A 22,976-nucleotide genomic window follows, 5' to 3' on the forward strand; every position below is an offset into this window, starting at 1 on the left:
CAGATTTATAGATTTGCCTTGTAAATGTTGCAATGGCTGCTGCTTTCTCATCATCAGCTTCTAAAAAGAGATCAAAGTCAAGCGATGGCTGTAGAAAGAAAGCAGTTGATCCTGGAGGTCTGTTCTGTTCACTCTTGAGCTGCTCTCGTCCTCCATTTGGTGAGGATGATAACAGAGTAGAGGTAGTCTCACTTCCATACCAGAGCAGGACAATAAACTGGGGAGAGAAAGGTGATGGGGTCTTTCATAAAGATTGCTGGGAAGAGATACTTCGTAATGCCAGACTGAGGAATCCTAAAAGGGCCACGATGAAGCTTGAGCCGTCTGAGAAGGCAAAGATAAAAGAGGCAGCAAAGACTGTCGAGTACTTTGATTCTGTGACTAGCCTCAAGCACAAAGCAAGCATGATAGTGCACCTCATCATGTTCTCAAAACACTGTGTAACCTTCACTGGAGCAGGAATATCTACATCGGCTGGAATAGGTTTGTTGCTTACTAATTTTGTAGGCCAAGATACCCTCCTTTAATATTGAGGGCTAGCTCACAACGTTAATGGGAGGAAAATCTCCTAATTTATTTATTTATTATTTTCTATTTTCTAAAGGAGACTATCGTGGCAAAAGAGGAAAATGGACTAAAGAGGACAGGAAAGAGGAGGAGGAAGAGGAGGAAGGTGTGCCATACGAACAGCTTCGTCCAACCTACACACACGAGTCTCTCGTAAAACTGATGGAGCTAGGCCATCTGAAATACGTCATCACTCAAAATGGTGACGGTCTTCACAGCCTCTCTGGTATCCCGCCCGATAAACTAGCAGAACTTCATGGGAACGTGTTTGAAGAATTCTGTGAGTCGTGCGACACGAAATACGCCCGACCCTACTACGTCCTTGACGATGACTGCAGTCAATACTACGAGGACATTAATGATTGTGGAAAGAGCAGCATAAAGAAGCCAACGTATGGTTCGCAGTGTCCACAGTGCTCACTCTCTCACAGAACTGGACGCAAGTGTGTCAAGTGTCCGGGTCAACTTAAGGACAGCATTATCAATTTTGGCGACGACTTGAGAGAAGACGTACTGACAGCTGCTACTAGAGAAGCAAGGAAATGTGACCTCTTGCTTAGTTTAGGGAGTTCAATGACTGTTACCCCGGCCTCTGACCTCATATCAATGGGAAAGAAACCGTTGAGTGTCGTTATTATCAATAGACAAAAGACGAGTTTTGATGATTTGTGTTCTTCTGGGTGTGGAGTGAGAGTTTTTGGTGATACGGACGACGTGATGAGACTTATAATGAAAGAACTACTAAAAGATGAGGGGAGGAAGAAATGGGAGGGTGGGAGAGACGAGAGAATGAAATTTTATGATCAGCAGAGATCAGGGCCAGCTGCTGTTACATAAAATTTAATATTTATTTTACTGGCATAGTATTTTTTATTTTTTTTACAATTTTTATTTATGGTTTGTTTTTAATAGTGATTATTATTTTTACAATTTTTTTATTTTCAACCGGAAGTGAAATAATACCAGAAGTAGTAAAATGAAACCAGAAGTTCATTTTAAAACAGGAAGTGACGTCATATAATTGTGGTAATAATTTTTATTACAAAAAAATTATTTTAATTTTTAAAAAAATAATTTTTAATTTTTTAATTTTTAAAAATTTATTATTTGTTATTTTTAAAGTTTTTTATAATTTCTATTTTTTAATTAATTAATTAGTTTTTTATTTTATTTTATTTTTAAATTTTAATTTAAAAAAAATTAATTTTTTATTTTATTTTATTTTTTAATTTTTAAATTCTAATTTTAAAAAAATTAATTTTTTATTTTATTTTTAATTTTAATATTTTATTTAATTTTGTTTTAAATTTTTTTAAATTTATTATTTGTTATTTCTAAAATTTTAATTTTTTTAAATTAGTTAATTAGCTTTTATTTTATTCTATTTTTTAATTTTTTAATTTTAATTTTTTTAATTAATTTTTTATTTTATTTTTATTTTTAATTTTATTTAATTTTGTTTTTAATTTTTAAAAGTTTATTATTTGTTATTTTTAAAAATTTTAATTTCTTTAATTAGTTAATAAGCTTTTATTTTATTCTATTTTTTATTTTTAAGCTTTTAATTTTTAATTTACAAAATTTTCTAGGTTTTTATTTATTATTTATTTTTAATTTTAATTTTAAATTTAATTTAATTTAATTTTTTAATTTTTAAAAATTTATTATTTGTTATTTTTTAAAATTTTAATTTTTTAATTAGTTTTTATTTTATTTAATTTTTTAATTAAAAAATTTTTTTATTTGTTAATTTTTAAATTTTTTATAATTTCAATTTTTTTTAAATTAGTTAATTAGTTTTTTTAATTATATAGGTGTGGTCAATGGAAAATCCACCATCATCTCACAGAGTATTTCAGAGCTATAATGTATCAACTGATTCACTTTTTATTCTAGAAATGGTATCACTTTAACATCAGAAAGACTCCTTGTGCTAAGGACTCGCTCCTTAATGGAATAATTATCGGAGGAATAGGAGGAGTGGCTTACTACCTAAAATCAGGTGATCATCTTTATAATTTATACTTTATGAATTAAAAAGTGTAAAAAAATGCCTCTGGCCTGGTTTTATAATAATGATTAAAGGCATATTTAAATTCTTTTGCTTGTAAAATTGTCTACAAGTTATTTATTAGTAAGAGGCGTGAAGAAGTTGTTGTGTCGAAAGGGTTATTAATAGAAATATATATTTTTTGTGTTAGTATAATTATTTTATATTTTAATTATTTTAGGTGTGGTCAAGAGGTCATGTGACATAGCAGTGGGTGGGTTTATTGTTACAGCATTCATTTGTTGGTAAGTTACATACTGGTACGTCATGCTGAAAATAATTTATAATGAAACTTATAATAATTTAGGTCCGTTTTTCAAAAAATAATTATTTATAATTATCCACATTACATTATGCAGGAACCTGTGTATATATCAGAAAAAAAGAACTAGAGCACAATTGAACAAAGCAATGGAAGTAATGAACAAGAACAACAGCATAAAAGACACTAATAATAATAATAATAATAATAATAATAATAATAATAATAATAATAATAATACTGACAGTAACTCAGTCTAAGTTTATTTAAAATTACTAAAATCCATTTTAAGAGCAATGGCTGGCTGAGCCCGACTAGTTTGACCTGTCTGGCCGCCTCGCTTGACCTGTTTAGCAGAATTAGCAGCAGCAGCACTGGCCTTGATAGCAGCCTCAAGGCGAGACTTGAGTTCAGGTGTCATTACTGTTCTGAAAGGGACTGGGTACCTCCGACCAATGGCAGTTAGTTTTTGGAGAAGAGTTTCGTGGATTAGTTTACTGTTGTAGGAAGAGGAGGAGGAGGAGAGAGATGAGACAAAGAGGGGGACAAGTAACTCCAGCATTGTCAGCTCTAAAAATAATAAAATATACTAAAAGACAGACCATGAAATTAGATGCATCTAAAATACAGACCAGCATACTAAAACAGATTAACATACTAAAACATTATTATTATTACTTTTATTATCTGGTGTCAGCTCAAGAAGGTTCTCTAGTATTTGAGCTGCTTGGATAATGACTTCTTGAGGAGGAGAGGAAGTGTTTGGCTTCCCTTGAATGATTGATACAATTTCAGGAGCAGAGTCCTGAATAAACTGATGCCCCAGTACAGGGAAGAGGCTATTGCACACTTTTAAAGCTTTCAATTGAACCTAAAATAATTTTAAAGAATAAATAAATGCAAATATAAAATATAAAAAATAGAGAAGTGCATAGATTTTATGAGAGAAAAGAGAGATGTGGAGGATGCAATAGGTTACTTCTTTATCACTGTTCCAAAAGCAGTTCTTCAAAAACTCCACAAACTCTTCATAAAGATCAGATGAAGGAGGACACACTCCTTCCACACTCACCAACAATATCGACATTAGAATCAAACGAGTCAGCGACGACAGCTGGTCCTCTGACGTCATCAAGAGGGTTTTAAGAGACGACTGAAGTATCAAGAGTGAGGACTGAGAGTAAGCACACAATTCCTTCCACGACTGATAGAAAACTGCCACATACTGAGGAGTATCTATAGTAATAGATGGAAGATGAAATTTTATAATGGTCGTAACTCAAAAAATACTCTTCGGAATCAGCTCAAACTTTCTACACAGCATAAGGACATCAATATGTATCAGAAAATGTAATAAAAATTGGGGGTGATTTCGGAGCCATTTTTTGGAAAAAACCATGGGCTATAGTACAGGGAAATTTTCAGATTTTGACCCATTTCTTTAAATGGCCATAACTTGAAAAATTGAAGTTGGAATCAACTCAAACTTTCTATATAGCATAAGGACATCAATATGCATCAGAAAATGTAATAAAAATTGGGGGTCATTTCGGAGCCATTTTTTTTGGAAAAAACCATGGGCTATAGCCTTTGATTTTTTTCAAAAATTGGCTCGTATTTTTAAATGCTAATAACTCAAAAAAAATTTATCGGAATCAACTCAAACTTTCTACACAGAATAAGGACATCAATATGTATCAGAAAATGTAATAAAAATTTAGGATCGTTAAGTGTATGCATACCTTGTACATTAGATGCAACAGAAAGCATTATATAAAGTATACTAGGAAGGATAGTGTGTAGGACAGTTGGAGATATCCACTGTACTACATTAGGCAGCAGTTGAACAGCTAATGAGACCAGCTCTTTATTAGAAGACGGCTTCAATAAGGCCCAGCTAGAGAGAACCAGCAATGTGTAAGCGCAAGACTGATCCTCCTCGATCCTCTCCTCCCTCTCTTGAAGCTTTAATCCCGAGGTGAGGGAGAGTCCTATTCGAAACGAGATCAAGTGAGTATCAGGACTCCGTGAAGTGAGTACTACACGATGAAGGACATTGAGAACCTCCATTAGTAGTTGAGTATCTGTTGTTAGTATGGTACGTGCTAGTGACGTGGACAAAAGATGATGCAATGACTGCAGACAGCACTTTATGGTATGAGGAGAATCGTATAGGGCTGGGTTACAAAGAGCCTGTATTGCCACGCCCATCAGTAAATAAAAAGTGTCGTGACGTTCGTCTGGAGGCGGGACCACACCGGTCGCCAACGGCAACATTCCGGCAAAAGGCGGAGCCAAACTGTCGCTGGAAGATGGCTCTTTGTTGGAGCCATCTTTAAGCTTATCCTTAGCAGCCCATAGTGAACAAGCTTCTAATATGGAAGGCCAGTTTGTTTCATAATATGACTTTACATAAGATCCCATTCCAGCTGCATAAAACGTACCAGGAGGCAACTGACTGTTAAACTGATCCGGGAGAGAGAGATGGGCGTGGTCATCAACTGCCGCTAACCAATATTTACTGAGTATGGGTAGGTGGGGCTCTATTAGGTCCTCTGTCCCCTCGGTCACGCCCCCTCCCTCCGGTTCTGGTGTAGAAAGATGTTTGATCCCATCAGCCGATACTTTTATATACAACTCGGCCCAAGCTTTTAGCACAGCCAGGCTAACCATGGTTGCTACGGTTTCTCCATATAAGGACTTCTCAGAACGACCTTTTTGTAATTTATCGAGTGACGTTACTAGCAGCTGCTGGACTCTCTTGAGGTCTCCGACATGACGAGAGACTCCACTGCCGAGCCACTCTGAGCAGACCTGACAGGCCATTGCAGTCACGTGAGGAGCTGTATCTGGAGTAAAGGCAGGCCTCAGGGCAGCACCAATCTAATACAATTAGGAGAAAAAATAATAATAAAATAGAAATAAATAAAGAAATACATACATGTACATGCACACGTATAAATAATCATTTTATAGGGTATAAAGCAAAATAATAGACAGGGTTTCCCACAGGATTTTAGCATATTGCTCAGCTTTTTGTCAGCAATTTTTAAGTTGCAACAAAATAACATGTATTTTGCTAAAAATTATCAAAGTTAAATGTTTTAGCTAATGAAGATCACTTTAATTAGCATGCTTTGTGGGAAACCTTAAAATATAGCCTTCTGTAAGGGAAATTATATTAATTTAGTTCATCCTTTGGTCGATGATGTTATTTCTTCCTTACTTGTGCTTGGTATTGTTCCAAGAGTACATGTCCTGGATATTCTGGATCACTGGCACTAGCAAACAATTGTATAACATCCTGCATAGATATAATGAGAGCATGTGTGTGTGTGTGTGTGTGTAGGTAGATAATGTGAATTATAATGTATGTGGATGCAAATGAGCTAAAACCAATTGATGCCATTGAAAAGTGTAGGCAGGTGAATAAGTATTTTTCATTTCCTGGCCAGACTCTCACTCCCTCTTGTGATTTAAACAATTTTAATATCTCTCTATTCCCTCTCTCTCTCCCACTCTCTTCTTGGAAATGGTATATATATACATATATGTATGTATGTATCTATGTATAATGACCTGTAGTGACTGGTATCCAGTTAGTTTCAATTGATCAACACTGGCAGTAGCTGCTATGAATGATGTCCTCACTAGCTCAGACAAATGCATTACAAGATAATCACCTACGGGCAACAGGAATTATAAATGCAGTACATGCACGTTCCCTATTATATATACTCTTGATGTACATGTACGCGTATACATTCAATCAGTATCTCACTGTATGTACATGTACACTTGCATATTATTGAATCATTGTCAGTATAAAATGCATGCATTGTGTGACGAGAGAAGAGATAAGTAAAATAACATATGATAGGGTCCAATGGATAATCGTCACAATAATGACATAATGATAATAGGAACATATCAATACAGTTTATAAATCACTGTAATAGCTGCAAGAAAGAAACAATGATATGAGACATATCTATTGATACACACAAAGATAATCATGACACACCACACACACACCCACTAAAATATCATATCATGTGAATATCTCATCCCCTTTTCATTATAATCTCTTATCCTCCCACTTCTCCATTTTCTACTTCCTTCTCATCTCTTCTTTCCCTCCCTCCCTCTCTCTGTCTCTCTCCCCCTTTCCCTCTTACCTCCATTGCTCTCTTTCTTTTTCTGTGCCAGGGTTAGGTCAAAATGTGCCGGGTCGCTCCGACAAACTTGATAAATCTTACGCAAGCACTCAACGGCAAAAACCTTAGTCGGCCATCTTGGAATGATGAGAGTCTTTCCGGACTGATCCTCCTCTCCTGTCGTGAACTGAGCCATGTCCTCATCTTGGTCATCAGTTTTAGAGGGTTGCTCAGAAGCTCCGCCCCCTCCAATATCCATGAGTGCTCCGCCCCCTTCCTTCTGGCTGGTAGCAGAAAGGACTCCGTTACATAAAAGGAGCCACTTCATTGGATCGTAGGGTGCCAAAACACTCAATAAACTGAACAGGATCTCTTTTAAATCAAATCTTAGTTTACTGTCAGTCTCAACGTCTAGTTTAGAAAGGACACAGTGCTCTAGCCCTTTCTCCTCTCCACTCTTACTCCCTCTCTCTCTCAGTTCTTCCCAGACTAGCCGAGGCTCTTGCTGGCTAAACTGACGGAGCGCGTTTGCTGCTGATCGCCGTAGCAACAGGTGAGGGCTGTCGAGGGAGTCACGTAGGCGGGGCAAGATCGTTTCCATGACAACCAGTTTAGGCGCAAACAGTTGTAGTTGTTGAAGGCAGCTGATCGCTGTGGCTTGCACTACGGAATCAGAATGGGTCTATAAGAGAGATGGGACAGGTGTTCAGGTTATAGTAAAATTATCACCAGTCAATATACATGTAATTAAAAAAAAGAAAAAATAGATTTATTATTTTGAAGTGGTGCCTACACACCTGCATCTACAAACTACTGATTAATGGACCACGAAAGCTTTATCACCCCACCTTCTCTTCTTTCCATTTACCACCCCCCTCTCCCCCCTCTCTCTCTCTCCCTCTCTCTCTTACTTGAAGAACAGCACAAGCTGCTAGACACATGTCTCTAGTCTCACACATTGAAGGAGACTCTATCTGTAGCTCTGGTCCAAGCGTAGTCAATAGAGCGCTCAGACAGTTACCAAGGCAACGGTACATGTCAACGCTGATTATATTTACATGTAAGAGAAGGCTGACAAGCAGTGATAGAGTCGAGTCAACAAAGTTTCTAAATAACGGCCCACCACTGTCGGCAATGAGGGAAAGAGCATGAAGAGACCAAACCTAAAAATAATAAAAAATACATAGCATAAAATCATTAATATACATGTACATGTACATGTAGATGCCAATGTAGATGTACATGTGTAGATGTATGGGCTTTCATGTTGAAACCAAAGGTGAATTCCACTATGCAATAAGTCCACAATCATACAGAGTAGCATGTATTGTGATACATTTTTCCTGTTAGCACTTATAAGAAAGGGAGGGATGTTTTGGGCATGGCGGTGGTGAGCAGCTGTCATTACACTAACCAACTGGCTCTCTCCCTTACATAATCTAGACAAGAGGAAGTTTCTCTACCTAGCCACACTGTGTACATCAGAGGGAGGGAGTTAGAAGGAAAACACAACCAGGCAGAGGATAAGAGAATGCAATAATTATTACAGAAAATCATGTACAAACTAAATTATAAATGATCTTCAGAAGGGCCAAACACAATGTTGCATAACAATAAATTAAGAACAAATATCAACAAGATAAAGTGACTGATATTTAAAGCCTTAATAAAGCCACTCTACCTACAGTGTACTAATGATCTACAGATAGTGATTTCAGATCTTACTATTATTATTATTATTATAAAACAACAATAGAGAATGTAACACATGCATGTAGATAACGTTATGATGGGAATAGAGGGAAAGCCCTACAGAACAATACAAATAAAGAAATACAAGAAGACAAGGAAAAACTGGAAGAAAAAGGAAAGCAGTTAGATGCTCCCATCCACAATAGGTGGAAGAGAGGGAGAGCAGCTAAGCCACATGTGGGCGCTATTACTATTATTATTATTATTATTTATTCCAAGGTGGTTAATGTGAATTCAATATCAGTCGCTCGTTGGAGTGCTTTTATTATGGTTGGTGAAGCATGTGCTTGTTTGTTTGAGGATGTTATGATTTTATCATGAAATGAGCTCAACTCTTTATGACTGCCAATGGAGTTGGCCATTGATAAAGAAATTCTAATGTGAAATGATTAATAATAATAATAATAATAATAATGATAATAATAATAATAATAATAAAACTACTTAATTAGATCTATATTTTCATTTGATTTTATTTTATTATTAATTTCTTTTTTTGTCTCTCTTTGCTTGTCCAGTGTTTTCTTCGTTTTTTTTTTGTTCACTTCCCTGCTGCTGTTGCTTTTGTATAATAATAATAATAGTAACAATAATAATAATAATAATAATAATAATACATGTACCACATAATCCATTGTGTGTGTATATATTTATATATAAAGTGCATGAATGTACATGTACATTCATGCATAAACAGTATGCATGTTCAATAGAAAAACAGTATGATAGATTAATAATAATAATGATGATAATAATAATTATTATTATTATTCAAAAATACCTCACAAGGAGAAATAAAGTTAGGATGAATATATTATACATGTATTTTAAGGGAAAGTCAGAAAAGATAATAAATTTAATAATAATAATAATAATAATAACAGCACAAAAAAAATTATTATCATTATTATTATCATTTACTCAGATAGAATAAATGATTTAATGCTTTCCAATAAATTGTTGAGAAGTACATGAGTACAATGCATTCAACAAGGAAGCAGAACATATCAAGAAAGCTCTTGAACATGTGATAATTGTAAATATATAATTACCTCATTTCAGAGAAATTCTACGACGAATTTGTACTACTGTGATTATATTAAAGTGACAATACAACTTGGCTGTAAATTTATATGTATATGAATATGAACATGTCATAATAATGCAGGTACATGTATATACACTATACAGTGCAGTTGTACATAAATCTTGTAGCTAAATTAATATAGCACCAGGTGCAATAGTCTATACATGTCATTTCAATATTTCTTTAACCCATACGCATAATTAGGTATACGTAACACATACCATACAAATTCAACTCGTGGTTTTGCCTCAATAATCTTAATAACATTAATAATATTAATGATAGTAGTAGTACACTAGTAGTAGTAATAGTAAATCCTGGGTCAGTGTTACCAAACAGTGTAATAAGATACAGACTAGTATAACTAAACATATTCATGGATATACTAATATCATAAGATGTATAGGCTACCATGCCCTCCCGGTATAGTAACAACAGACATTACATCACAATCATAATGACTGTGTCCAGCCAACCAGACACTACTATGATGATGATCTAGGTGCAATCTTCCAGCATGGAAACAATGATAGACAGCCAATTGAGCCAAATTGTGCCAAAAATGACTAGGCAAGAATTCCCCAGTATTATAATTTATTCTAATACATATACATGTTCTTATGCTGCATAGAAAGTTTGAGCTCATCTTAATCAAAATTAGACTTTTTATAATTTTTAAAGTTACTCAAAAATCTCATATTTCCTTCAAAATTGCAGATTCTCAATTTTTAATTTTTAGCTCACTTACATGTACATGTAGCTTGCTTTGCGGAAGCCCCTGGCCTACATGCACATACACATATGCATGTACATATACGTACATGGATGCGCATGCTGTGTGAATCAGTACAAGAGATAATATACTCGTGCAGCTTAAGGCTGCATCCTAATTACTGTCAGCGATAGGACATAGATTTGAAACCGGGCCAGAAGATATGCTCGTCATTTCAAGTGTTAGATTACTACAAGTGAGAGTGTCACATCAACAAACAACACCAACCCAGCCAAAAATAATGTTCTGAATACATTCACTGCATGACCTATGGCCGCAGGTGACATCACGTAACGTAACACACACACATGTCAAACCTACATGTACATGTACATGTACATGTATAATGTACAGATAAATACATATATGTAAAATATCAAGAGTATATAATTATTAACTAAGAAAGAGATGAATTGACTATCATAACAGAAAAGGAACAAATGTATTATAGTGCATGTAGAGCAATGTAGAAGCTATGAATGTTTGTAATGTCTGCATGCTTTTTCTATAGAAGACTACATGTATAAAGTAAAGGAACTGCCGACAAGAGAATGAAAGAGCTGTTGACATAGCTTAAGTGGTAGGAGAGGCTTAGGGTCTGTATGGGTGTGTATAGCCAATTATCTCCTTAAGTCAAGTACAGCAGGTGCAGTCCTGCCCGCCTACGTTGACCTATTACACAATACCTGTGGTATTATTGCTCCACCGCTAGCCTTCACTATATCCTGTAGCGTACTGACACTCAGGGAGAGGTGGGGGCCAGAGTTCATCCCACCCACGTATCGGTGGAGACACCCCAAGGTAAGGATATGACCAGTGGGAACCTCTTTAGACCCAGAGGAGGAGGAGGAGGAGGAAGGTTTGAGTGCCTCTACACTCATCTGTACAATCTGACCGACAAACCTAGCGTCGCCGACAACTTGAGAGAGACGGCCCAATGCTTCACCAGCTCCACAACAAAGCATTGAATTGCTACTAGTCAACGCTCCCTAGAACAATAACAAGCCACAAATAAATAATAATAAAGTTTGATTAGAGTGACATACACTTTTAAGTTTACAAGTGTAAGTAGGTACAACCATACAAATATGGCTGTTGCATAAACAATAACATGTCAATTACATGTAAGTACATGTATATTAATAAAGGATGTTTCAATGATGACATGTGAATGAGTCCATGTAAAATGAACTAGGACAGAGGACTTACTGATATAACTGAATAGGCTGCACTTATTAGAGCTTCGTCACTAAAGGAACTCTTACTGGCTATTAGACTCTGTAGAAAGAGAAATAAAGACTCTTAAATGTGTATATATATGTAAAAATGCATGTAAGTCTACTGTATACTTCCCTAATACTACATGTATTATAATGCTAGATGTACATGTGTGTGTACGTGTATATGCATGTACCTTTAGACCAGAGAGGACAGCTGTAATGACATTAATCTGTATGGCTTGCTGTTGGAAGGATTTGGCTTGCTTGATGACTTCCTTGAAGTGATTCAACAATTGTAACTGGTGCTTTGAGGAAAGGAATGGAAACACTCGACCAAAGAGTATGATAGAAGCATCAATGACAGACACACCCAGTGGCAATGGATTATTGAAATCCAATGACTTAAAAGGAGAGGAGAGAGAGAGAGAGAGAGAGAGAGAGAGAGAGAGAGAGAGAGAGAGAGAGAGAGAGAGAGAGAGAGAGAGAGAGTGGGGATGAAGTAGAAGAAAATAGAGGGAAAAGAAATAGAAAAGAAGCAAAAAAAGATTAAAAAGCAATTGCAATAGTTCACTTACTTCACTTGAAGGTAAATACACAGAGGCAGAGTCATGTTCCAAAGCCCCTGAACCAGCTGCACTGTTAGGCTGTAACTGGATGAGAGAAAGAGAAAAGAGATAATGATCATTATGTAAATTTAACAATTGTTGCTGCTACAGTGTGTGCTTAAGAGGTAGGAGACTCATCAATTGTAGAGAACTAATACATTTATAATGCTAAGATACAAATTACTACAAGAGACGAGCACACACACCAACAACAGAGGACAATCAAGTACTCTACACTAAACCCACAAAAATGTACAATTAAAAGCAAATTTAAATGACTCACTCACGTACAGTACTGCAAGTCATAAATGATAACACACTTCTAATAAATGATAACACACTAGGACATACACACAACAAAACCTTATAAACTGAGTGCACACAAACAATAAGTGAGAATGATTACACACAACTTTGATTGTACCATGGACCTTTGTGGGTTTAAGAAAGATCTAAGTGATTACATTATAGCAGTGTTAAAGTACATGTATATATGTACATTCAATTGTACCCATTACACAAGATGAGTAAACTAAGTGATGATTACATGTGCATGTAGTTCATATATAGTAAGAACTCATTAGATAATGACACATGAGTAGAGTTACCATAGAGAGAGACGCATGATAATGACAATTTCCTTTATTACAAAACCTTTCATTTAATAACACTATACATAAAATATTATCAAATATACAATACTGTTTGTACATTTAATATACATGCATGTTATTTACACACAAAGGGTTTAAACTGGTAAGATGATATCATGCATTAGTGCTACCTGTATCATTATTGCTAACATCCTACTGAGAGAACCCTATAATAATATAACAACAGGACACAAACACATTATACTCATTAAACACCTGAAAATTATCCAGGGCCAAATAGCAAGCAATTAAATATAAATACACATATGTACTTATAGTAAGATCTATCAGGATTATAGCAGGTATAAATACTTAGTGCTATTAGGATTGCAGCAGATATTGGATACAAGTGTAGGTTACTCACTGTAGAGTGGGCTAGTACAATAATTCAATCATTTAACATAGAGCTTCACTCAACCTTAAAACTATAGGTATCACACACATACATGTACAAGTACACTATAGGCAATCCAATAAATTAAATACTAAAATAATAATTATTTATTAAATTTGGAATAGTTATTGTGATATAAAACTATCATTTTAAACACTAATGCTTCTAATCACCACTATTACAATGTATGTCATTCATCAATCCTATTTTTGTTTCTCTCTCTCTCCCTCCCTCATTTCCTCTCTCTCTCACACACACCATTTCTTCAACATCTTGATGGTCAGTTTCTTCCAGCCATGAGCCAAGGAGGACACAGTCGTCATGGTGACACATTGATCTTAAGAGTGAAGTAGTGGTGGTGGATGAGTCAGTTAGTGTCAGTTCTGATACGACTTCTCTCAGAAGAGAACTCAAGCAACCTAACAAACACAATGATGATCTTTATTGTAAATACACATCTCACTTTCTCTCTCTCTCTCCCTCTCTCTTTCTTTCTCTCTCTCTCTCTCTCCCCCTCTCTCTCTCTTTCTCTCTCCTCTCTCTCTCTCTCTCTCTCTCCCTATTTGATACCTTCATATGCTTTAGGTGGCAATAGTATAAAGTTCTGATAAAGGCGTCGTCTGATTGAAGCACTGAGAGCCTTCAACTGTACACCATGAGTCTTAATGAGGCTGCTTAGCCTTTGAAAAGTATAAAACAATACATCATATCATTCACATTATGGACAATGCATTGAATGCAATTAAGTATACACACGCAAATACTATGCAGGATGTAACTAATAAATAAAGGTCATTCTAATACATGTACTACATGTCCTACATAATAAATGTAGTACATGGTACATGTTTTCCTAAATGTACTACATACATTGTAGTATGAGGCTCTATAGTGCTAAAGGAACACAGGAAGCAATCAAGAGTAGAGAGGAAGAATATAGAGCCGCTATTAATGAGGACATGATGATAACCTTAGAGGAAGTGAAGACAGTAGAATGCAAAGGAAATGACTGCAAGAGACAAATATACTGGAGTAACCAGGCAGTACTTGAGGAAAAGGGGATTGGAGTCTCTTTGTGGTCATAGTGATAATAAATACTGTGGGGGTGATTTCGGAGCCAGTTTTTGGAAATAAGCATTGGCTATAGTACAGGGTATTTTTAAAATGGCCCGTTTTTAAATAGCCATAACTTGAAAATTTCTAATCAGAATCAGCTCAAACTTTTTATACAGCATTAGGACACCAATATGTATCAGAAAATGTAATAAAAATTGGGGGTCATTTCGGAGTCAATTTTTGGAAAAAACCATGGGCTATAGTCTTGGGTATTTTTCAAAAATCAGCTCGTTTCTAAAAATGCTCATAACTCAAAAAATTTCTTATCGGAATCAGCTCAAACTTTCTACATAGCATAAGGACATCAATATGTATCAGAAAATGTAATAAAAATTGGGGGTCATTTTAGAGTCAATTCTTTGGAAAAACCACTGGCCACACACATACATGTACATGTACATACACAATAAAACAAACATGTACATTTACATGTACATGCTTACCCTGAAATGAGTGCAAGTACAGAGTCCAATGGCAGCATTATCCTCTTGTTGAGATCAGGACTTAGTATCTCACCACAGGACGTTAGAAAACCAACAATAGCTGTAGAACAAACATACATGTACATATACATATGCACCACACAAAAACAAAACTATATATACACTATAAAGTAGATTATGCAATATGCATATCAAAAACAAAGATGCTAATTTCAAAAACAAAATACTTTATTAAAATTTAACAATTAAAGGCTGGTCCATTTAACAATTAAAGTTGAATAAAAGTACAATTTGAATACATCAATTAATACACTACAGAGCAGTAGCAATAATGGCTCTTACAGGTCAGAGCTCCTATTCTAGCCTCAAGAGTGTGCTGCCATGAGTGAGAGGTCCCAGTACTCATCTCTGAGAGAAGCTCTTTGTGAGAGTGAGGGAAGGTCTGATACCAAATGGTGAATACTGATCTGACATGAGGCTTGATATAAGAGACACCTAATAGCATAATAAATAGCATTAACAAGCAGTAGCAGTAGAGCCTATGAATGTACATACAGTATATAGCTAATGTACATAATACATGCATAATACATGTAAGTATATTTATGGCTGCATCTCAAACCAAGTTAATTAGTTGGTCAATGGAAAGTGACCACATATACTAGTACCAATAAGATACAGACTAGGAAACATACTCTATATACATGTACATAGTGCTCATGAGGCCATGCATCCACTACTAACTGTGTATACTTAATAAGTTTAGTACAGTATCACTAGAAGTGTATTACTACTATAGAGAGTAGCTCCTTCATTCTAAGTAATGTACAATGTGTGTATTAAATGGGAGTAAATGTCTGATTAGTGTTAAAATCATGTGCTGTTGGTGTAGCTTAAGGGCACAGGGTTAGCTCAAGTAGATATACACGTAATACCATGATATAATACAATTTTGGCTACATTCCACCAGACGCATCACTAGCAGCTGCTAATTATGCTGCTCAGAAAGGAGCTGGTGCAAGGCTTCCCTCAAGCTTTGATTGGGAGGTTATAATGAAGTGTGAATAAGCTGGAAAAGATCAGAGAATCTTATATTTTTATTATAGCAATGTGACATTCATGTACATAATATATCAATACTGAATATTATTTTTTTAAATAGTTGACTATATGGTCTTCTGTCATCAAAAATGGATTGAAAACATTCCATTTTCTTTGACTCACCCAGGGTCAAAAAAGCTCCAATAATAGCCCACCCACTCTGAGTCGAGGCGATCGAGAGGTTGCCCCTATCGTTTGGAATGCTAACGAGCTCTTTACCAAACTCAAACAACTCCTCTGCCTTCTTCAGAGGAACCCCTAGCTCATTGTGCTTAGCAGTAGCCAGAAGAGCAGCTAGAGCATGAGAGTAGCCCACAAGTCCAAGAGGATGTCCTCTGTTTGTCTTTACTTTCACTAACAAATAATCAAGCAACAGTGTCAACTGTGAAGGAAGAGCCAGACCCACGTAATGGAGACACTGAGCCCCTGAGAGCCTACAGGGAAGAAGGGAACATGATATGTAGTATAGGAGGGACACGTGATGCTATTATCAATGATGTATATTATTACATCATTACAGACAATAATAACAGAGAGGGATGATATTATTATTACTCCTTTCTCTCCTCAAGGCATTTATATTAGCACTAGACTTGTCAATGGTTGCTTGCTGCAGGTCTGATAATAATAAGACAACCATTACACATGCAGTGATAGTCACAATATAACTTTGACTAATCAGGGCAGTCTGACCAGTGACCACTCGTGATTATAACAAACAGCTTTTATGAGCCTCAGCCAACATGTGGTTATGTAACAAAACCAACAACAAATTATATAAAGATAGACAGAGAGAGAGAGAGAGAAAGAGATAAAGGTCCAATTAAGAATGGATTAGTCAAATCAGACACAGACACTTTGAGGAATAAAGCAGCTTGGCTTTGTAAGTATAGACATGTGTAGTCTTTTAATGTGTGAGGACAAGTGAGACAAAGAGAGAGAGAGATAAGAGAATAAAGGAGTAACAGAGAGAGAGAGAGAGAGGAGAGCTAAAGTGATCATGTAATTTTGCTATCTTCTCTTCTCTTGGATGTTCACAGACATGATGTCAAGTTTGTTTGTATAAATACAATAAAGGAGTTTATAATGAGTGATATGAGATACAATGTACTATAGCATATGCATTAAAACAGGCAGGGCTATACTTACTAATATCAATGCACATGTACATGTATTTCCTCTATTATTATAAAGGATGTCACAGCAGGCTATAATAGTAATTCACCACTAGCAATTAAACCACTACAATCATACAAACATAGTACCAGCTTATTACATAATTAAACCACTGTTTAACAGCAGTAATAATAATAATGATGTTAAAAGTACAAGAAATACATAATATTAAGTGTATGCATGTTAGCAAACTGTTAATGAAATGTGACTTAACAAATGATTTGCATTTAAATTGAGAGCAAAAATGGAAAGTACAGAAGGGCATATTGCACTTCCTCTCAGCAAATCAAAAAATAAACTGACATATATTTTACCATGAAACCTCAATAAAAATAAACTCATATACCATATATCCCACATATAAAAGACAATTACCCAATCAAAATAAACTCGTGCTCTGTAATAGAAGACCATTAAGCCTTATAGTGGATCACTTTACAGCTTACAGCCCATAGTGATGTGAGGAGTGATAAAAAACACTTGATAGTTTGTATAAATGATAATTGGGTGGACAAAAGAAATGTGAGATTGTACTCATGCAGCTACTACTACAGATGATAGAGAGAGACAAGAGGTGAGAGTACAGCAGACAGTGGGTGTTATACAGAGCATCAATGAAGACAGAGGAACCAGTGAGTGCTAAAATAGACTCTCTCTCTATATGCTAAAAGGAGCAATATAACACTCTATTACAGCTGAATGTAGTCCAGCATAGGTATTAAGAGAAGAGGGGGCATGTATCCACGATGGGTGCTTAAGTATTATTATTATTACATATGTACATGTACATGTAGAAGGAGACCTCATTAGTAAAATTGACAGTAAAGAACACACACACACACACACACACACATAACCACTCAGTTACTCATTTCTCACCACAAACTATACAATTCCATTTTAAAATGAATTACATACTCCGACTCAATTAGCATTCAGACTCACTCACGTACACACGCCATTAAAAATTATAAATGCACGTACATGTACATGTACATGTAAATTAATAGCCTAAGGACATATTAAACATCCTTAATTATTATTAGATGACTAAATGAGGATGCCCCTTTAATCAAAATCCCTAATTGCATGTACATCATTAATATGAACCTTGTAGCAATGCTCTGGTTGATGAGCATGTGATTAAGAGCCTCAATTAAAGGGGCGGGGTTTTCCCCACCCACCACTCCAGTGTCTGATATAACAAGAGGAAGTGATGCCGTGTTTAAGCTCTTGATCAGAGATGATATCTCACTAGAGGCACAGATCATCATGTGCTGTCTAGCAACGGTAGACTTGACGTCAACGCCTGCAGGCTCATCTCCCTCTCCTCCCCCTCGCCCTAATTAATAAATAATAATAATAATAATAATAATGATACTAATAAATTTCTTGTAATACTAAGTATATGTATACTTGTCTAGTAGCATGCTTGCTAGGTGCCATGTGTGTCTATGGGCCTAATCGAATTAGTACTGAACCAGCCCAAAGTATTGACGTAATTAACCATAATGAATGTGGTAAAGCCTGCACAATACATGTACATGTACTTCAGTACATGTACATGTACATGTACATACGAGTATGCTTCATCATGTACTACTTACATGCACAATATACATGTAATACTATAGAGAATATCATACACGGCACTATAATGATATTAGGATTAATAAAGGGAGTATATGTACTGTAGAATGCTTACACTGAGAACAGGATTATACATGTATGTATAAATAATATATATGTTATTATTATTATATAATAATGATGTGCCTACTCGGTCCATTATACATGTATAACTATTAGGGGGCAGGGAAGGATAGGGCTCTCCCACAAAGTCACCGCATGTTCTGTCTATACACAAGAACAAGCAGACAAACAAATTACACGTAAGAAGAACCTCATTATGTAATTAAATTACAATTATATGAGTCCCATGCTTGCAGGATAATGAGAACATGCAACTATAATTACATGTACTAACTAGATTTGTATCTATATGTACATGTACATGATTGGTTGCATCAATTACAAAAGCATGTACTTGTACGTGTACATGTACAAGTAACTGGTCACTAATGAGATGTAGAGTGTTCGACATACATACATGCTGCAAGCTAAAACTAATCAGGAGCAAACTGTAGATACAGTAAGCCAAAAAATGCTACACACGAACACAAACAAGATGATATTATAATAGCCTTTCATAATATGACAGTGCATGATATAAAAGATAGTAATACTGTATAAATGTGATGTATGAATGGGTAGAGAAACAGAGAGGGCTAGAAAGAGAGTTAGAGAGAGAGAGTGAGAGAGAGAGAGAGAGAGAGAGATTGTATTTATGCATGTATTCCTAACCTTCTCCAGTTGGTACATTCCTCACTGATAACTGAGTGATAACTTTACACAAGTGAATGGCAGCTATTAGCTGTGTTGATTCACTCAAGAGGCGGCCAAACATTGACCTAAATATAAACTGGACACACTTCCTAGAGTAGACGGCATCAATGTGAGTAGAGGTGGTCTTTGGATGAGAGAGGAGGTCCAAGATGGATTGGGAGACGAGGGGGAGGTTCCTCTCAAGCCATTTACCACCCATTTCATTGAGGAAGAAGACATAAGTCTAATAGAATATGAGAATAAGGAGAGAAGGAGAGAGGGGGGAGGGGGGGGGGAGAGAGAGAGAATATAATGTCAATGCACTGCACATACAAAGAATAGCAATTAAATTACTATACTGCCGTAAGGTGCATTGTTTATTGGCAGCTTACCATAGTTACACCTACTCTTACATCCCTGCCAGCCAGGCCACTCTTGAGCAGTTCAGGACCACCAGCTTTCAGAAACCCGCCCGAACCACGGACAAAACCCTGAGACAAAAGACCTAGAACATCTTCCAGTTTGACCTTTCACAATAAAAACAAAATATAATAATAATTATGGGTACATGTATGTATAGGCTATTGTTTATTCTTGCATTATCTCAATAGTTGATATCCTTTATTTATTTTAAACGTGCTAATTCCAAGTAGAGTTAGCATACATTGCAAAAAGCAAGCTTTCAACATGACAATTACAATCAGGAAACACAAGCATAAGATAAATGCAACGTTTATACATACAAGATTTATACATATAACATTTATAGATTATACAAATATTAATGGATGCATGTGCACCTTTCCCTTGGCTTGAGGTGAGGGAGGATTCTGAGAGAAATAAAGGAGTGAGCCCCAGAGACTAGCAATGGCACAGCGGACATTATAATCGGAGCTTTCAAACCCTTTAAGACAGAGCTGAGAGAGAGAGTCAAGGTCTTGAGTGTAATAGAGGGGACTTTGCCTGGCCAGTGACAGGATGCACTAGGAGAGGAAGGAGAAACTGACAAATACTAACTGATTATCAATAAGTGATAAGTGAATGATATAGTAAGCATAAAAGGTGCAATTTTAATGCAATACCATGCACACACACATATATCACTTTCTGTTGATAATGGTAGGAAATATTAATGCTGTAAGTTTTTCACATGTGAAGGATTAAGAAGGTACTAGATGCATTACATCCACACATAGATGTACACACACACACACACACACTCATAGCATATGTACATACAGTAGTGCCAATACTTCCTATGAAGAAGAAACCTGACGATATTAAAGATAAGTGTACATTTAGTTTCAACAAAAAGAGAGGAAAAGATTGTATGGGTATAGTTAGGAACCACACACACAAACAAGAGGGAAAGAGTAAGAGAGAGAGTGATATACACACACATACATAATATGTGGTTAAGAGTGCATGATCTTATCTGCTAAAGACTCCAAGTACAATGGTATGGTTGCCAAGCCTTTAAATGACGTACGCACCATTATACATATGAGTACATGTATTTTATAAGCATGTTCAGCCACACACACAGCAGCCTATAGCTAAATGATCCTAATTTAACTCAAGGAGACACATACGCTACTAGTAAAGAATGACAGACTAATGAGATAATCCTACAATAGGAGAAACATTGGTCAATGAGGTGTCATAACCACAGGACAGAACCACTAAATTCTTTAGATATGTTGTCAAATTTGAGACATTTCCTTAATATGTTAATGATCTTAAGAGAAGAAGTAACAAGAAAGGGGGAGAGAGAAGGAGAGAGGGAGAGAGAAGGAGAGAGAGAGAGAGAGAGAGCAGTTTAATACTCTCACATGTATAACAAAGGAGGAGAAGGAAGTAGGAAGTGGAGGGTAGGCTAAGCTATTACGTTGGCAAGGACACAGTTGTAAAGTTTAGACTCACACTTGCTGCTGGGGCCCTCACGATTAGCTGTTTATCAGTCAACGAGCTTCTAAGAAATTTATATATGTCTTTATGTACGGAGGCAGAGGAAGAGCCAAGGCCTTCTACTATTCCCTCTAAAGCTTGGCATATGTCCGAACGAAGCTATAAAAGATGAGGAGAATGAGAGAAGAAAAAGGAGAGGGAGAGAGAGAGAGAGAGGGAGAAGGAAATTAAACGACAAAAGGAGAGGAAAGAGAGAAAGTGTGAGAGAGGAAAGAAAGAGAAAAGGAAGGAACAAAGAAACAAAAAATAATATTAAAACTAATGAATGTACGAGAGGGCAAAAGTTTAAAGTAAAGTAAACATTTGATTCTTGGAACTACATGTACATGTACATGTAGCTGGCCAGTCATTAATAATTACATTATGTACGTGTACATGTACATGTACACTTTTGTTGTTATTAGACTGTTAGGAAGTTTTACCTCTATCAGTTTGGCTGCTTTCAACAATCCTTGTACCACTTCTAGGAATAAGCTACCAGCCTATGGGCCAAAATAATAATAATAAAAACAATAATAATAATAATAATAATAATAACAATAATAATAATAATAATAACAAAAACATTTGACATTAAATTAATTATAAGCATGCGATGTATGCTATTGTAGAGTGTTTACAGGACTAATGAGAAGACAAAAAATTAATCAAGAGGCATGCGTTGATTAGAATTGATCATCATATTGACAAACAAACATTGCATGTGTATATTATGAACTTGCCATTCTTCCATGCCGACGAAAGATTGCCCCAACACACACAATAGCAGTACTAGAGAAGAATAAAGACATTATATATAAGAGATGCAAACTCAATTACTGTTTATTAGTGATGGCTCCGTCATCTCTTTGCTTTAAGAGTTCGATACATTTGTTCACTGATTCCATCAGACCTACTGTGGTTCCTTCATTGAATATACACACAAATGATGATGATAGCAATGTACGAAGAGGAGGCGAGAGTCCGCCTTGCAAACCATAGCTGCACAACTGACCCACCAGCTCTTTCTGTTTTGCTTTCAAATCAGCCTATTACAAGAAGGGTAGTTGTGTATTGGTTTAAGCCACACCCATTGGATCATGTACAAAACTTACCTTGGAAGTCTTTTGAATTGTTTGGGGCAGGTTTTGCAGCCACTGGAGGACGGAGACTTTTTTCTTTTCTTCTGAAAGCTTTGAGAGCTCTCCTTCTTCAGAAAGAAGTAATTTTGAAGAAGAAGAGGACATTTTCCTAATGGGCGTGGCTGTGTAATTAGTGGGCGTTCACGA

At 35.9% G+C, this 22,976-nt stretch overlaps 2 protein-coding genes and 1 long non-coding RNA gene across 3 annotated transcripts; 2 read left to right on the forward strand and 1 right to left on the reverse strand.

Moving 5' to 3' along the window:
- Positions 1-4: 4 nt before the first annotated feature.
- LOC100632618 (NAD-dependent protein deacetylase sirtuin-6-like) lies at positions 5-1,423 on the forward strand. The gene is made up of 2 exons (XM_003385548.2): positions 5-483; positions 605-1,423. Exons 1-2 carry the CDS (start codon positions 33-35, stop codon positions 1,402-1,404), a joined length of 1,251 nt encoding a protein of 416 aa, XP_003385596.1. The 5' UTR covers positions 5-32; the 3' UTR covers positions 1,405-1,423.
- Positions 1,424-2,358: 935 nt separating this feature from the next.
- Positions 2,359-2,995, forward strand: LOC109581155 (uncharacterized). Its single transcript, XR_002184534.1, has 4 exons — positions 2,359-2,417; positions 2,464-2,569; positions 2,799-2,862; positions 2,977-2,995. It is a non-coding gene; the product is annotated as an uncharacterized LOC109581155 (long non-coding RNA).
- Positions 2,996-3,008: 13 nt separating this feature from the next.
- On the reverse strand, positions 3,009-22,955 carry LOC100632745 (HEAT repeat-containing protein 5B-like). The gene is made up of 26 exons (XM_019994997.1): positions 22,803-22,955; positions 22,528-22,736; positions 22,431-22,479; positions 22,131-22,190; positions 21,664-21,807; positions 20,541-20,723; positions 20,133-20,267; positions 19,720-19,984; positions 18,466-18,697; positions 16,303-16,613; positions 15,421-15,573; positions 15,079-15,178; positions 14,090-14,199; positions 13,778-13,938; positions 12,443-12,517; positions 12,062-12,268; positions 11,857-11,925; positions 11,334-11,636; positions 7,948-8,199; positions 7,058-7,718; positions 6,459-6,562; positions 6,106-6,183; positions 4,622-5,762; positions 3,859-4,115; positions 3,558-3,750; positions 3,009-3,449 (listed from the first exon to the last, which is right to left on the reverse strand). The coding sequence occupies exons 1-26, from the start codon at positions 22,932-22,934 to the stop codon at positions 3,142-3,144; spliced, it is 5,892 nt and encodes a 1,963-aa protein (XP_019850556.1). The 5' UTR covers positions 22,935-22,955; the 3' UTR covers positions 3,009-3,141.
- Positions 22,956-22,976: the final 21 nt, after the last annotated feature.

The sequence above is a fragment of the Amphimedon queenslandica genome, unplaced genomic scaffold (genome assembly GCF_000090795.2).
Source record: "Amphimedon queenslandica unplaced genomic scaffold, v1.1 AMPQUscaffold_13457, whole genome shotgun sequence".
NCBI classification, from domain to species: domain Eukaryota; kingdom Metazoa; phylum Porifera; class Demospongiae; order Haplosclerida; family Niphatidae; genus Amphimedon; species Amphimedon queenslandica.

Excerpts from the sequence above, each read along its gene's own strand:
- LOC100632745 (XM_019994997.1), bottom strand. The coding sequence starts at position 22,934 with ATGTCCTCTTCTTCTTCAAAATTACTTCTTTCTGAAGAAGGAGAGCTC. Across the intron at positions 16,614-18,465 it reads AACCAGAGCATTGCTACAAG|GCTCTCAGGGGCTCAGTGTC; the intron begins GTTCATATTAAT and ends TCTTCCCTGTAG. Across the intron at positions 7,719-7,947 it reads CAGCTTGTGCTGTTCTTCAA|ACCCATTCTGATTCCGTAGT; the intron begins GTAAGAGAGAGA and ends TCTCTCTTATAG.
- LOC100632618 (XM_003385548.2), top strand. The coding sequence starts at position 33 with ATGGCTGCTGCTTTCTCATCATCAGCTTCTAAAAAGAGATCAAAGTCA. Across the intron at positions 484-604 it reads ATCTACATCGGCTGGAATAG|GAGACTATCGTGGCAAAAGA; the intron begins GTTTGTTGCTTA and ends TATTTTCTAAAG.